Source organism: Suricata suricatta, chromosome 2 (assembly GCF_006229205.1).
Source record: "Suricata suricatta isolate VVHF042 chromosome 2, meerkat_22Aug2017_6uvM2_HiC, whole genome shotgun sequence".
NCBI classification, from domain to species: domain Eukaryota; kingdom Metazoa; phylum Chordata; class Mammalia; order Carnivora; family Herpestidae; genus Suricata; species Suricata suricatta.
This window is the reverse complement of record NC_043701.1, coordinates 91,240,497-91,255,774: the sequence shown is the minus strand read 5'-3', so window position 1 is coordinate 91,255,774 and position 15,278 is coordinate 91,240,497. Positions and strand designations below refer to the sequence as shown.

The 15,278-nt window shown below is 34.6% G+C and overlaps 1 protein-coding gene across 1 annotated transcript in view; it reads left to right on the top strand.

Moving 5' to 3' along the window:
- CRPPA (CDP-L-ribitol pyrophosphorylase A) overlaps nucleotides 1–15,278 on the top strand; it is a 189,599-nt gene that overhangs the window by 167,333 nt on the left and 6,988 nt on the right. The window contains exon 10 of the mRNA XM_029919056.1: nucleotides 11,325–11,456. Coding sequence (XP_029774916.1) covers nucleotides 11,325–11,456 — 132 coding nt within the window. The remainder of the gene's footprint in view (nucleotides 1–11,324; nucleotides 11,457–15,278) is intronic.

Below are 15,278 nucleotides of genomic sequence, written 5' to 3'. Positions count from 1 at the left end.
ACCATGCAGTATTTAATATATAGTAGCAGAATATTTACTATTGAAGCTTGAAAAGATGTGAGTTCTTTGTGTGCAATCTTTCATTTATGCATGTGAGAGGGTTTTCTTTTCTTAATATTTTTACATTGTAGTACTTGTTTTCCTTGTTGGGGTGTTTGCTTATTTAATACATTCCATCAAGGACAGAAATTACATGCTGTTTTTTTTTCCCCCATAGGAAGATTTCAGTTTTTTAATGTAATGTGTTGAGGGTAATGACTGACTTCTAGTTTTTGCTTGACCAGTGATAACTGTGATCTTGTGTTTTTTGCTTTTCCTATTTCTAAGAAATGGAGCTCAGCCTACATTTATAATCCTCAGGCCCCTTTCTCCTCCCACAAATGTGGCCTGCTAATGCTTATTCTTAGTATAATTATGTTAATGGTAGTAATAACAGTCACTTAAGGCTTGAAATAATGAATCACCATTCTTTTCTTTTAATATGAATGATCCTATTTAATCCTCAGAGGAGTCCTGAGAGTTGGTGATTGTAGATGCCATTATGCTCAGCTGTAGAATAAGCCTTGTGGTCCTTTTACTTTACCCAACAATGTTCTTTTTTTTTAGGGCTGTCAATACTTGCCCCCCTTGGAGTAATAGAGATCTAATAGAGATCTAAGTTGTTGAAGGAGAATTGGATCTTAAAAATGACTACATAGGATGCTCTTAAATCATAAGAGATAATTCAGGTCATTTTCTATGCCTGGATCAAGATAAATTTTTTATATTGGGGGGTTATTAAATTTTTTTTGTAAAGATTATAAATATTTTAGGTTTCATTGGCCAATAAGGTCTTTGTTACAACTGTTGGGCTCTGCTGTTTTAGTTCATTAAGTAGCCATAGACCAGATGTAAAGGGAAGGGTGTGTTCCACTCAAATATCACTTACAGAAATAGCCATCAGGCTGGATTGGACACATAAGCTGTAGTCTCCTGAATTTGGGTTCAGATTTTTAATCCTGAATGACTCTTCTGCCACCATTACTTGGTATCTTTACCTAAAATACCTATTAGAGGTTTTCTTTAATAGGCATACTCTCTGGGTCCTCAAGTCTCACTATTTAAAGCATTGCTCATGCCAATTGCTGATTTTTATCTCCAGTCTTCATCATTCTTCTCAGTTTTGACAAAAATGTTCAAGCACATCAGGGTTAAAAAAATGGAATTTATCATCCTCTCTCTAAGAGTTCCCTCTCCCAACCGTCTCTTGTTTCAGTTTGATCTCACCATTGCTTCTATGACAGATTTTGCTAATTGCTAATAAGGAACTACTTCCTTCATTAAAACCTTCTAGAGGCTCTTCATCCCTTACTGGACAAAGATTAGTCAGATATAAAGCCTTGGTCGGTCTGGCTCTTGCTTAATTTTTTTTTTAAAGCTTTTTATTTATTTTTGAGAGACAGAGAGAGACAGTGCGAGCAGGGGAGGGTCAGAAAGAGAGGGAGACACAGAATCCGAAAGAGGCTCCAGGCTCTGAGCTAGCTGTCAGCACAGAGCCCGACGGGGGGCTCGAACCCACGAACCGTGAGATCTGACCTGAGCCGAAGTCGGATGCTTAACCGACTGAGCCACCCAGGCGCCCCTGGCTCTTGCTTAATTTTATTGTCCTGACTGTCATTTCCTAACCATTCAGTTCCCCCTCTGGTAATACTGAACTTTTGTAGCCTGGGCATCATATTGCTTGGCATATATGTGTCTAGTCTCTAGAGTTTTTCAACCTGGGACACCATTTTTCTTGCCGTATTCTTACTGTTCTTTGAATGTGAGGGATCATATTTTTTCTTGGGATCCTTCCTCAATCCCTCCATGCTCAGAGTCTTTTCCCATTTCCCAACAATGCATATGTAGGCATTCAGAACTTACTGACTTAAAACTGGCGTTGGGATTCCTAGTCATGATGTCTATTATTCTATCCCTTTCAGTGTTGCCTACCACAAATGGATGCTTTGTAGTGACTTGCAGAAATGAAGATGGCTATGCATGAGGAAATAAATAGACATTGGACCTCAAATAATAGCTATGTTTGACTAAGGAGAATAATACTACTACCTGAGGGTATTATTTACTATTATAAATTTAAACTTTATTAATTTCACTATTTTGATTTATGTTACCCTTCTTAGTACAGTTAAATTTGTTCCATTATCCCTTTTACAGAAAGAAATTTTGTTTCCCTTTAGCAACTACAATTGTCTAATTTACATATTTATCTTTTTAGATTCTGTGAATCATATCCTTACATATTTACCCTGAACAGTAGCATTAGCCTTTGAAGTGTTTCTCATTCCTACGGGGAAATCTATTTTTCTCTTATACATTGAATTTAGGAGTAATTTTCTGACATTTTTGGAGGAGGCTTACTTTTTTGTTTCAAAATAAATTCCAAGTGAATACTATGTTAAGCAAATTTTAAAGTGTATTTATGAACATTAATTTTATCCTTTGGTTAACATTTATAGCATTTACTTAGATATTTAATAAGAAATATTAGATTATTTGATGAAAACAAAAGCTGGAAAGCAAAGATCATGGATTATAGTTGGAGGTTTCTTTTCCTAGTCTTTTTCTGCATTTTATCTGGATTGTATAATACACTGTTTGACCTACTAGATAATTATAATAATAGCAATTGAAGAATGATTTTTCTTAAAAAAAAAAAAAAACCACAATTACCTTCTTAAGTTAAATGAATTCCGAAGCCTGAAAGTGAATACACGTTAAGATGACAATCAGTGAACAGAGGTGGTATTTCACTCATTAATCTGTGTCGCTCAGTCTGTTTTTACACCATGATGAAAGCATGTGCCACACAGATGTTTCTTAGTTCTCACCGCCCACTCAGTTGAGCTCAGCACACATATGCTGAAAGGGTACCTCATTGTATCATTCTGTGTATGGAGACTTGCACAGGCCACAATTTAAGAAAAAACACAGTGTGTCTTTCATCTTAGGCATTTGCAGTTCTCATTTCTACAAGATTGACGCGTGTCCTTTTTATATCTCCTATTTCTTTACTTACCTTTTGAATATATGAGAACCAGTTACGGTAATTGTTTTAATGTCCTAGTCTGCTACTTGGCACTTTCATATTAGTTTGTGTCAGTTTCAAGTGATGTATATATCTCTGTCTTATGGTTATTTTCCTGCTTCTTTTTATGGTTGGAAATTTCGTGTGTATTTCAAGTGTGCTATATGGATTTTTAATTTTCATCTAACTTGGAAATTTGTCAGCCATAATTTTTCTGTTCTTCTCAATACTTCACTGGGAACTACCAATTATCTATATAGCAGTTTGTTTGAAGTTGGTCTGTATCTCACTACTGCTCTGTTTCTTTTTCCTTTGAGTCTTTTTTCTGTTTCATGTTAAGTAGTTGCCATTGCTATATTTTTAAATTCACCAATCTTTTGCAATGTCTAATCTTCTGTTAATACTTTTTAGTATATTTTAAATTTCAGATGAAGATATTTTCATCTTCATAATTAAGATTTAGGTCTCTTTTACTTTTTTTTTACTTAACCCATGCATTTTTTTCTAGAGCTTTGTGAACAAATGGAACATAACTGCAAAATTGTATTAATGTCTTTTTTTATTCTAATGTGTCACTTCTGAATTGGTTTAGATTGATTTTTCACCTACTGGGTCATATTTTTCTGCTTTTATGGACATTTGATACATTTTGATTAGCTGTTAGATTTTATGAATTTTATCTTGCTCTTGTTACTGGATTTTTTTTTAAATTGCTATGAATATTTCTCAACTTTTTTTGAGAATCTGGGATATAGTTAGAAATAGTTTGATCCTTTTAAGTGCTTTTGTGATTTTTAGGTCAAAACTAGGACATTTAATGATTCTAATGATTGTTCATAACTGAGGTGAGACCCTTCTTTAGTGCTTTACAAATGCCCTATAAATTATGAAGTTATTAGTCATTAGTCCTGACCTTGGAGGTACATCAGGCAATGTTTTAATCTTCTCTAGTGGGTCTTTCTCCAGCCTTAGCATTTTGTGTGTGTGTGTTTTTAAAATTTTGCTAATTCTCAGATGCGCGCAGGGCTCAGTACTCTGCTATATACGTGAGAGAGTTGGTCTGATAGTCACCGCCGTCCTTGGGCCTCTCTTCTCTTCGGTACTTTGCCCTGTGAACTCTACTCACATTTGTCTCCCCATGCTCCGAAACCTGGATCTTCACCTCTCCTTACAGTGTGCCAGGGCCTGGAAGCTGTTTTAAGGAGGAGGAAGTTGGTGCATAACTAGGGCTCATTTCATTTTTTCTCATTTCTAAGAAGTGTCGCTTGTTGTGGGTCTATTTTGGTTTGTATACTTCTTTTGTCTGTTTCACCTGGTAAGGTAAATTTGGCCCATATTATTCTTACCCAGGCAGAAACAGAAGCTGGACTCCTCTCACTTTCAGAATTTATTTTCATAATTCATATTCATCAACATTTTCAGAAATATATCTTGTATGCAAATAAGAAAAAGCTTAGGCTGTTTCAGGCCAGACATTATCGTTATGTGTATTCCAGATGTAATTTCTTCAGAGTAGGATTTTAATAGTAACATAACCTTTAGTCAGTAAAGAAAATTCTTTTTATAACTCAAACACATAAATTAATGAACCCCCCAACTAATGGGGTTTTGATGAACAAATAAAATGTATTTTATATTAAACAAGCTTTTTTCATTCTAGACATATGTACAGCCCACTAGCACTCTGTATACTGATGAAATGTTTGCTCTACTCTTGTATATGTATGTAATGCTTCACGTAATTGTGCCATAATGCAACAGGGACAGAGATCTGTTGTTCTAGGAGAATACCTTGTGAAATCTGGGAAAAAAAATTCAATATGTTTTCAAGTCACGTTAGGTTTTCCTACTGATTATTTAAAAATGTGGAGTTCCTGGGCATTGGTTAAGTGTCCAACTCTTTATTTTGGCTCAAGGCATGGTCTCACAGTGTGCTATATGGATTTTTAATTTTCAAGTGTGCCGTATGGATTTTTGGGTTCAAGCCCCGCACCAGGCTCTGCACTGGCAGAGCAGAGCCTGTGTGGGATTCTCTGTCACCCTCTCCCTCTGCCCCTCCCCTCCTCATACTCTCCTTCAAAACCTAAAGCATTTAAGAAGCGAAGTTCTGGTTTTATTAGTTCTTGGATCATTTACGTAAGGAGCTGAAACAAAATGGGTTTACAAGTATAACATTTGACCTGATATTATAAAACTCCTTTATTTTTTAATTCTTTGAATCAATAGAAATCTTTAAACCTTTTGTATGGTTAATATTTTAATGCAAAATGCTGCTTGCTACTTTAGTTAAATGGCAGCATTTCTCAACCTAATAGTTTTGCTGGTATTTTGAGATTTATAGATGAGTTGTTAAACATTTGCTCTGAATTTTTATGATAGCTTGTAACTTTTAATTAGCTTCTATTCATCATAATTATGCATTGAATTTCTTGGTGGCATTGATTTAAACTTGTTCCAAAATGAACTGGTTCAACATTAAAAGCTTGTTCCTTTTCCTTTTTAAAGTATAGTTAAATAAAGTAGAGTTTATTACTTTTCATTAATAGAATCCATGTAGTTCATAAATAGTTGAGGTGAGATGAAACTTTCTCTCTCTTTTTTAATCCTTAAGATAAACCCTTACTCTGATCTGCTTAGTAGTATGACGTTTCCTCTGTTATTAGACCTCCCTCCCCATATTTATTTTGAAATGTAATTTTGTCTCGATGGTGGGTCTAATGAGCACAATTTACTTTTCTGTACATATAGGTAGATAATTGCACAGTATCTGTTGTGTGGTTTCAGAGAACCTCTGGTCCACCTACTAGTTCTTTCTAACTTAATTAATAATCACCAGAACTTAGATTTTGACTATCCTTCCTTCCACTTAGGTGGGGAGTAAGCAGTGCATATTTGGAGATAGACTTCAGCTTCAAAAATTGACTGCTTAGTCAAATAAACAGACTCTATTTCCCTTCCTACCACAATTCCTGACTCCCTTCTCTGACCTTCCTTTTAACATGGGCTCTGGAATGAGCCAGAAGTGTTAAATGGCGGGTTATGGAACATTCCTGATGTTGTAAAGAATATTGTACTTGATATTAATTACTGTCCTTTAATTCATGTACCTATCCTCAGAGACAAATGAAAAATTACATATTAAAATATAAAAAAATTAATTGCACTTCATCTGAGGCCAGGAATATATTGAATGGTTACTAGCCAAATGCAAAGCATGTGTAGAATTAAATGTAGAAGACATGAAGCACAGAGGAGCATTTTCCAAACTCTGCCAGAAACTTTGCCCACCCACAAAGCCGTGAGGCTACCCATATGTTAAATGTTTAAGCAGTTTCCTAGTTTATAGGAGTAAATATGCTATGTCAAAAGACAATGAAATGAGATGTTCTTGAGGGGGGCAGAGTAGGAAGATATTCTTATCTATTTTTACATATGCATGAAGAAGAATGATTAGAAATGGCATCCTAAAAGGCAAATACCGTTACTGTAATTTATATGTAGCAAATGAGTCAACAGTTCAAAACCAGATCAAAGAATATCTACCTAAGGTAGCTTATAAGCAAATCTGCAGAACTCAACCTAAATGAAATGTTTTGCTACATTTCAGTGGATACAAGACTGTCCACTCTGTAAGTTTGTTTTATTAAGGCAAAAACATTTACATTTCTGTTGAGCTCTCACGATCATTTTGTAACCCCCTGCTGTATTTGTATAAACCAGGTCTGTCTTTAAAATTAAAATTGATTGCATTATTGTACCAACTGAATTTTTTCCTGGAACTCATAATGACTGTGGATTTTAGAAGTTCAAAATTAGTAGCACAATGTAAAGTATATGCTTCAGTTTCACGGCATTGGTATTAGGAAATCCATCTGCTAGAGATTTTCTTCTGGGGTTTTTTTTTTTTTATGATGTCATCAGGCCTTCGCATCTGGTGAAGGAGAATTTTGAGCTGCATCCTACTACTTCATGCATGAATTTTGTCAACCTGATAGACATTTCATAAGGTCCATATCCATATCTGTTTCTTTAAAAGTTGATTATGTCCCCTAGCACAATATTAAGCACATTCACAAAAAGGACCTTTATTATGCTCTTAGGTTTTACCACATTTTTGAATTTACCTATAATTTTAAGTACTGGTTACTTAATGAGTAACAACACAGTTTGATGATTTGATGTGACAACCTAGGAAATTTGTCGATGTATAAATAGCTTGCCTAGAATTCACTTCTATGCACAGTTTTCTTAATTCATGGAATCTTTGGTGAATAACATTGGCCTACTGATTTCTTTACCTTCCATTATCTTTTTTCTTTCCAAGGAACTAGGGTGTCTTGTGTCTAATACATCTGTAGCTGGAGTGAAAGTCTTCTAGTTCTTGTTTGATATTTCATGATTTGGTGAGAACTTAAACTACTATGCTTTTTTTTTAAATTCACCATGTTTTTTTGCTATAGTACTTTGTTATGTAAAAAAAAAAAGTCTATGTGATTGGTAGATAAGGGAGTTGGGTCCATATAATTTGGAAGTGGCATCAACTCACATAGTTTTTTTTTTTTTTGTTTTGTTTTTTTTTTTAGAAAAGAGCAGCCAGAAAAATAGTAATAGAATTATAATCTTGCAAGGAGAGGAAAGTCCTCTCTGTTGAGCTGCTGCCCTGGAAGCAGAAGCTATTACAACTTTGTTTTACTTTTTAATTTGCTTGATTGATACATCAGTTTCTAAGAGAAGTGCAATAAAACGTATGAGAAACTGCGTTCTCATAATTCTGTCAAGTGTTTTTTTTTGTGTATTCAAATCTATGTCCTTTGTAATAAAGTTATGATTATTATAATATTGTTTTTTTAGTATGTACTATTCCTCTTTATCTGAATTAATAGTTTTTGTCTTAAGGTAAAATGAATCATATTGCTACATGGTAGTATTTGCATGGCATGTTTTCTTCGTCTTTTAAACATGTGCTTTTCAGTATAGTTTGCCTTACATATTTATCTTATAACTAGCATATTGTTAGATTTTTCCTTAAAAATCCAATCTGATACAATGAAAGAGTTAAATGTTTTCAATTTATGTGTATTTCTTTTATATTTGAGACTCTTTATACAAGCTTATTTTGTTACTACTGTTGGCCAGTTGTTGTATTTGCTACTTTAATTTACTCCTATAATTTGCTGAATTGATAGACATAATCTTTTTCTGCTTCTTCTAGTTTTAAGAACTATAAAATGTAGTTGTATATAGCTTTAATTAAAAACCATTACTTTTTAAAGTATATGTAATTAACTACAAGTTAACTCAATGTATCTGTCCTCGGTGTAAAACAAAAAACAGATTCAGCACACTTTACCTATTGAACCTTCCATTCCAATATAATTCATTCTTGTCGAGAGTTTAGTTCTACTGCTTTTAAGCTCCCAAAGTTATTACATTTAGGCTGTCTTTTAGGACACTCTTTTAGGCAAATTGAAAAGTGAGCACCTGCTCCTGGCTCTGACTTCACAGGGAGGTTCCCCCTGGCCAGGTGCACTTCCTCCTGGGCCAAGTTCAGTGGCAGCTTTGCAGTGCGGAGCTCCATTCCCAGTTGTATCTATCATTCCTTCTCCAGTTAGTGCATTCCCAGCATTTCCACTCTTTAATTTCTGTGCATTTTTAAATCTCTATGGAGGCTGTAATTATGAAGTAGAATGTTCTTGTCTTTTCTGCTCTTTGTGCTATTTTTTCCAAAAACCCTTTGTGTACTCCCCCCTTATTTTAATGTGAGATTTTTCAGAACTGGACAATTGTTGGGAATACTTGTATTAAATGAGAAATACCTCTCTGCCTTGTTAACTATCCAGGCTAGCAGTAAGGTTGTCTGAGTTGTGCACTGCAAACCTCCAGGACATTCTATTCACATAAAGTTTGTTGGGTAGGGTAGTTGCTGATATTTCATGGTACCTAAATAGTATGAATAATGACACAGTTAAATGAGTTAAATAGCACTGCAAGGCTTGTAACCCTAAACAGCAGCATTGTTCCTTAGTCCAGATGGTATGGGGCTATGTAATGATCTGTCAGTATGGGCCTAGGAGAGAATCTTAGCCTTGGCCAGTCTCCTAGCTTTATATTCATAACATGACTGTAATTTCATAAATACGTTTTGAGTTTTGGGAATTACCCTCCTTTAAAAAAAAATTTTTTTTTTTGGCAATCCCACAACCAGCACTTGTAGCTTCAGATAGAGATTATAAATTTTTTAAATGTTTTATTTATTTTTGAGACAGAGACAGAGCATGAGTGGGGAGGGGCAGAGAGAGAGGGAGACACAAAATCGGAAGCAGGCTTCAGGCTCTGAGCTGTCAGCATAGAGCCCAACACAGGGCTTGAACCCACGAACGTGAGATCATGACCCTAGCTGAAGCTAGAGGCTTAACCAACTGAGCCACCCAGGCGCCCCTCAGACAGATATTATAAATTCACAAGACTAGAAGAAGCCTGTGGCACTAGTTTGTGCAACACTATAAAAGACTACATGACAGGAAAAAAGATGGAGATGGTCATGTCTCCAGCTTTAGCTCTTGAGCTCATAATGACACAAAAGTTATAAGGACTGCCTTTCCCCCCGCCCCTTTTTCTTTCCTACCTTGGCTTCTACAGGGTGAGGGAAGGAGGTCAGAGAAAGTAGTGTGTGAGCCATCCTTCTAAAACCTCACGCTACAAATAGAAACTAGTATCTTTTATAACAACTGATAGACATTAGCTTCCAAGGTTTCAGCTAGAGCGACACCTGGTTCCAAGTTAAATTACACTGAAGGGAAGTCTCGCTTTTATAGCTCATTCACAATTACTCCAGCCTGGCTCTAGTTCACCAGTCTCAAATTCTATTTGCTGTAAGCAGTGTTGCCTGGTTAAAAAGGTAAATCTGAAATTTCATCTTTATAAGTTTTCGTGGAATCACTGCTAGGGGAGGGTGGGCTCAAGATCACAGGGTCACATTGTCCTTTCTTCAGCTATTCCGCGTGTAGTAAAGCCGAAGACCCTTTTCTTTGTGCTTTTTATCTTCAGTTTGTTTGGTTTTTTTGTTTTTGTTTTTTTTCCTTTTTCTTCTTTGTCTAATCTTTTGGTTTCTTAATGGATAGAGTATTTTTAAGGAAAAATGTCTTTATTGTCATTTTAGATTTTAGGAGAAAGCAACGATGTATGTTTGTTTTCAGTTAATAGAAGAGTTCCAAGAGATCGTTACTGAATATCTACTGAATTAATATCCATACATACATGTCCCAACATAATTCTCTTTTTAAATGGCTATTTTTAATTAGTTTTCCCTGGAAAAACAAAATGCCATCTGGTGAAAACTCAGTCCCTTGTGTTATAAAAAGAACATAATGAGATTTTGTTGTGTATTTTCTGTCGTGTATTTCTATATCAATGAACGAAGGAATGGAAGGGATTAGTATTAAGAGTTTCAAAGTGGAGTAGATTTTAAAATCCTTCTAGATAATAAATACATGTAAGTGAACAAATTATGAATCTTGAGAGTTATTATAATTCTTGATACTCTGAAAAAATATAAATATTTTGAAGTGTTTATTCTGTGTTTGCATTTGCATTTTGTTTTGATATTATTGTAATTTAGATATTTTATGTCCCACGGAAAACACACATTACCTTAAAACGTCAATAATTTGAAGAAAGGAAGGCTCACCCTGAGCTCCTTAAAATTTAAATGAAAAATAATGTTTAAAAAAGTCGTTGGAATAATTTCATGAAGAATAGTATTTAACACTGCAAAAAATAATATATGAAGTTCTGGATTTACTCTAAGACAAAGATGATTTATTAGAATTTGAATGATCACTTTGAAAGGAGTTCTTCTAAAGAGCTATGAATGTAATAGGGCACTTCCGTGAATTTTATTAATATAGTAATTGCTTAATTTATAATATTTCTACCGAGTCTACTTGCTACTTATAAATTAAATTGAATGAATAGATGAAATCATCTATTTTTTGTACATTTGGACTCTGACAGAAGTGGAAATAGAATATTATCATTTTATATTTTCCAACGTGTTCTCACTGTTTATTGTCTTTGTATTTATAAAGGAGGCATCACGAATCTTACTGAGCATTTATAGCTTGAGATGCCTGTCTAGAAATTAACACAAACTGTTACAAATGATAATATTTGTATGTTGAGCTTTTTTAATATTACATTTTTCAAAGCAAAGTGAAAGGAATTGCATTCTAATGTGACCTTTTGTATTATTTTGCAGGTATATTTTCTTGATTATAAATCAGTACCTTTTGATCAGAAAATGGAAAACCTAATGCAGATTAGGGAATATGCAAAAGAAGTGAAAAAAAGAAATATTTTATTATGTGGTCTTCTTATCCACTATCCACAGGTAAGTAAAATTTGGTCTCGGATTTATATTCTGTACACTACAGATTTAAGGGTGGGAACCAGATTTGTTTAAAAGCAGAGACACATTAATGGTAAGAATTTTGGCTGGAATATTATTCATCTATTCATGTTCTGTAGTAGGTAGAAACTCTCTTGATTCTAAGGAAAATTAAAAAAAAAGCTGTTTTGATTAAGAAAAAAAAATGAAATTGGTGAATATCTTCTACAAGGTAGCCCTCATGGAGTGGCCAGATTTAGCAAATAAAAAATACAGAATATCTGACTAAGTTTAAATTTCAGATAAACAATAAATTATCTTAAGTATACCCTAAATTTGGAATTCTAAATTTGAAATTCAAATTGGAACAGACTTTTGTATTTAACTGAGTTCACAGCTCAGCCATTTTTATGGTTTGAAAATAGCTTGTATCTTTTATGTTGTCATAAAAATGTCGGTGATTGAGTTTTTAATTACTTGAAAGCAGGGCCTGGCATTCATCTTATAAGAGGGCATGGTATTTAAAAATTTTTATTGTCACTCAATTAAAAACGGAAAGTTAGTTAAGCTGAAGGCAAAATGAATTAGCATTATAGATTCTTAGTGCAGAGAAATGCTATTGGCCTCAAACTATTTGGAGAACCTATTAAGGAAAGTGGATTTTCCCTTTGTGAATAGATTGCTTTCATGGAAATGGCAGAATTCTTTGTAGTTTTTTTAGAGATCCCAATAGGAATCAAGAAAGTGAAATAGTCCATGGGGTTTTTAATGATGTCGAATAAAAGTGACTTGGTATTGACTGTCTAAGGAATGACAAGCATTTAAAATTATATGGTTGATGAATAACAGTTATTGTTTGAGATATATTTAAGTTAACTTTTTAGCCTAAAGGTAACAATGTTTCTTTTGAAACAAATGGATTTTAATTAAATATAAGGACCATCTTTTAGCCAGTTCCTTGGTTTCCTTTGAGGTGGTTTTCTCTGCTTCCAAAATCTGTAAGCATGACCTCCGGTTAGTCATCGAGAATGAGGGAAAGCTGAATTTACTTAGGATCGTGGAAGTGCAGTATGTTAGTGCTGTAGGGGCTCTTCAAGTCAGAACCGCCAAGGCTGAAAAGTACACACACACTTGCCCAAGGACAGCACATAACTGGCAGAGTAAGAATAAGAACTTGGGTCTTTATCTTTGTTCAAGAATATTTCCTCTTCACTAGATTGTCTTGGTTGTACTCCAGTTTATTATGGTAGGAATAGTAAGTTCTTTCGTGCCATGAGTGGAGTCATGCTATCCTATCCAGATACAAAATAGCGTTCTTTGAGAAAAATCTCAAAAGCTACCAAGTTGTAGAGCACACACAGTCCCTGGGACTCTCTTTTTCCTATGATTTATGCTAAGCACAAAGAGTCTGTAGGCACTGTAGTTGACATTCCAGTGGAAAGTATGGTCCAAATGAAATATAGCATGCCTAGTGAAATTTGAATTTCAGGGAAGCAATAATTTTTAGTGTAAGTATGTCAGAACATTACACGAAACATCCATAACACTAAAATTCTTTGTTATCCTGCCTGAAATTCAAATGTGACTGGGTATCTTGTGTTGTTGTTTACTAAACCGGGTAAATTTTGAGTACCTTGTAGAGTTCATATTCACAATAAAATTGTTCATTTCTTCACACCTGGCATGCTCTACACATTAGTGCAATGGAGTTGCATATGTCTGTGACTCCGTACCTGGGAAGGCTTCCTGGTTGGAAAAGTGGCCTTGTTCGGAAAAAGTACCCTCTCCAGACTACTACTTGGTATCTGAGCATTTTTATCTTGAGGAAATGTGGACCTGTTAAGTGAGCTGTCTACTTAGCTGTCAGGAGGGGGAAAAAGATGACCTGGCAAGGCCTTCAAGATACATCTCTCATCGTTTTAGGAAGCAAAGATAGCTTAATTAGATGTTGCTTTTCTTTTCTTAAGAATATAATAGTGAAGGTGTTTCAGATATGGGAGAACACTTAAAATATGGGGTTTACTTTTGTCCTCAAAGACGCAGGTACCAGCCAGCTGTTCCTAGCCCAACACATGTCCAATGCATAATTCAACCTTAAAGAGCATTTACCAAAGGATCCTGGGATGTTCATCAAATAACCCATTAAAAGGGACTATGGTTAAAAAAATTGGGGAAGCATCAGTGAATAGAGTTAAACACATGTCACCTATGAAGGGCTTCTCATACATCCTTAATATACTAATGAACATTTCATATCTCCAAATTGGCAACAAATGCGATGCTGTTTTTCACTTTCTACTGTACCTGGTTAAGCACAGACAACTCATGAGGCTAATATTCTGTAAATGAAACTTTGGCAAATAGTCCTCATAAATAGGCTATGCATAAAGAAAGCACTACCTCTGGACAGGGCTTTTTTTTTTTTTAACCTTTTTTCTTTTAACTTTTACTTCAGTACTAGCTTTTCCACTTAGTTAAATCAGTATCTTTAATTTTGAGTACCTACTTGACAAGTATCCTATCAATACTGAGGATCTCAAGATTCATAAGGTAGAACTTCTGTCACTGTTTAATGAGAAACGTTGTTTATACTTTCCATGGTGCTGGGAGACAGAGAGCTCTTTCTGCTGTTCATATGTTGAACTTTGTTCCCTAAACAAATCCATCTCTGCGATAACCATTAGGGTGTTTTCATACATAGTTACCATGTGTCCTTTTCAGTCTCTGATCTGTGAAACCTAGATCAGTGAAATACAGAAAGATTTTTAACCAGTTTTCGTAAGACATAGCATCAGGCGTTTGTTTATACAGGCTTTCCGTTTATTGGTAACTCCTCCTTGGAAGAGTGAATGCATTGGCTTCAGTATCTGTGCTGTGCATATGGTCTTTCTCCCTTAAAGAAGACCTGCATTATTATGCGTGTAGTATTTCTGGTAATGTTGATGGTCTAGGCTGCTTGGCTGCTTCTTCACAGTGTTGACATATATGATAATTGTAGTTAAATAGAATGATGCAAGCTTCCCCCCCCTTTTAAACATGCTATTAAGCGTCTATTTGTCTTAGTGTACAATTCTACATATGTAGGACTTAATGTGTTTGGTGAACTTAAACTTATTAGTTATATTTCAGTCATTTATCTTTTTGGATCTAAAATACATCCTGTGATCAATTAGCCATAGTTTCTTCATAATTAGACATTTACAGTCTGTGTACATCTTTAGGGAAGAAATTGATTTGGAAAAGGATAAGGATTGATTCCTTTTTGAGTATCTATAAATATTCTACAGTGTTATCCATGATCAATTACTGATAATTCCTTTATAATTCAATTACTGACCAATGCCATCTAATTATATAATGTTTCAGCTCAACTCAATTTCTCCATATATTTTTTTATTAATGTAAGAAATGTTAACAAATGCTTTGCTTAACTCTAGATATACTTCATATGTATGCATTTTTTCTTCTGATCATAGAGATACCATTTGGTAACTTACTGAATATGTTAGTTCCTTAGCTATATCAATGTCGTAAAGAACAAATTAACTTTTTCCAAAGTTGACTTTAAAATATTCTGCTATCTTCAAAGAAATCACTCCTTTAAAATAAATACCTTATGATTTCATTTCATATGTGGAATTTAAGAAATAAAATAGATGAACATAGGGGAAAGGAAGGAAAAATAAGATAAAAATCAGAGAGGCAAACCATAAGAGACTCTTTTATTTAAAGGCTTTTTTTTAAATGTTTATTTTTGAGAGAGAGACTGAGTGTGAACGGGGGAGGGGCACAGAGAGAGACAGGCAGAATCTGAAGCAGGCTCCA